The 1,556-nt window shown below is 55.3% G+C and overlaps 1 protein-coding gene across 5 annotated transcripts in view; it reads right to left on the reverse strand.

Moving 5' to 3' along the window:
• PLXDC1 (plexin domain containing 1) overlaps nt 1–1,556 on the reverse strand; it is an 83,147-nt gene that overhangs the window by 70,860 nt on the left and 10,731 nt on the right. For all 5 annotated transcript variants that reach the window (XM_017497254.2, XM_017497256.2, XM_017497255.2 and 2 more), the window contains exon 2: nt 922–1,100. In XM_017497254.2, the coding sequence (XP_017352743.1) occupies nt 922–1,100 (179 nt within the window). The remainder of the gene's footprint in view (nt 1–921; nt 1,101–1,556) is intronic.

Here is a 1,556-nt window from a genome sequence, read left to right on the forward strand (position 1 = left end):
GCTATCTGCACATGCTAATTTAAGAAAATAGTTCTTAAAACATAAAATAAAGAAATCTATACTGAGAAGCAGGTCCTCTTGTTGCTTCTTGCGTCCCAAGAATCCACCCTTGTCACTCCCAGTCACAGGCACCTACACACAGCCACGGGCACACTCACACTCACACTCGCACACGCTAGTCACAAACACCCACAAACAGCCCATAGTGACAGACAGGTACACACAGGTAATACATAAAATCCTCTGGCACTGGAGCTACCCCAGCGTCCACGACACACACGTCCATTCCCAGAAATGGACAAGTATTCTCAGATTCACACCAAACACACCGAGGCCTCCAGGAGCCTCCCGGAAACGCTGAGAGGAGAGCACTTCCTCCAGGCCTCTCCTCCTGCGCCAGCACCCCAGAACCACCCTGGGCCAGGGCTGGGAGGTTGTCTCAGGAGCTGTACCCTAACTGCTTTCTCTACTCAGCCCCCTGCTGAGTGCCCAGCCCTTAGGCTAAGCAGCCATTAATCCTCTTGCGCCCCAGTCTATAGATGGGGCAGAAGTGGGGTGGGGAAGGGCCCCATCTGGCAGCTGAGATGTGACTAACAATGCCACCTCAGCTTTTTCTTCCCTGAGTCATGGGCAAGTCCAGGGTCAGGAACACCATGGCCAGGCTGTGCATCCTGGTACAAGCCATTTGATGTCTCTGTGCCCAGGAGGGAGTAGGCAGCTTATGAAACGCTGAGATGCTGTGATTTTATGACCCAGTCTGGGCCCTGCTTCCACCCCCACCCCTGGGAGTCTTTTCTCCACCCTGACCTCCAGGGCCAACCCCAAATGATACATGATTTGCAGGTAAGACAAGCGTCCCTCGGGCATCTTCTGAGACCTCCCCCACCCCTACTGCTCCCCTCCCATTCCTCCGGCACTCACCATCACCCTGGTCCTGTTATCTGGCAGCGTGTCCATGGCCAGGGTGCCCCCACCCAGGTCCTGGCTCAGCTGGGTCCTGTCTGGCTCTGACGCTAGCCCAGGGCTCTCTCGGGCTCTCCGGTTCCAGCCCCGCACGGTCCCCTTGGCAGCCCATCCAGAGCCTGGGCCCTCATCGTGACCTGGGAGAAGGGAACAGAAACCTGAGTGCCAGCAGTCCAGAATGAAGATCGGGAGGGGAAACCAGCCCAGGAATCCCACAAGGACCCCACACTATACCATTGTCGACTTTGCAGACACTTGACCACCAGGACAGGAGACACCCAACAAGTAGTGAGAGTCAGGTGCCCAGATCCAGGCCAGGCACTTCACATATATCCTTTTAATCCTCACACCAGCTCTCCGCAGCACACAGGATGCTCTCCTGGTCAGGAGTTCAAGACCGGCCTGACCAACATGATGGTCTCTACTAAAAATACAAAAATTAGCTGGACGTGGTGGCACATACCTATAACCCCAGCTACTCGGGAGTCTGAGGCAGGAGAATCACTTGTACCCGGGAGGCAGAGGTTGCAGTGAGCCGAGATTGTGCCATTGCACTCCAGCCCAGGCAATAAGAGTGAAACTCTGCCTCAAAA

Source organism: Cebus imitator, unplaced genomic scaffold (genome assembly GCF_001604975.1).
Source record: "Cebus imitator isolate Cc_AM_T3 unplaced genomic scaffold, Cebus_imitator-1.0 Scaffold228, whole genome shotgun sequence".
In the NCBI taxonomy this organism is placed as follows: Eukaryota; Metazoa; Chordata; class Mammalia; order Primates; family Cebidae; genus Cebus; species Cebus imitator.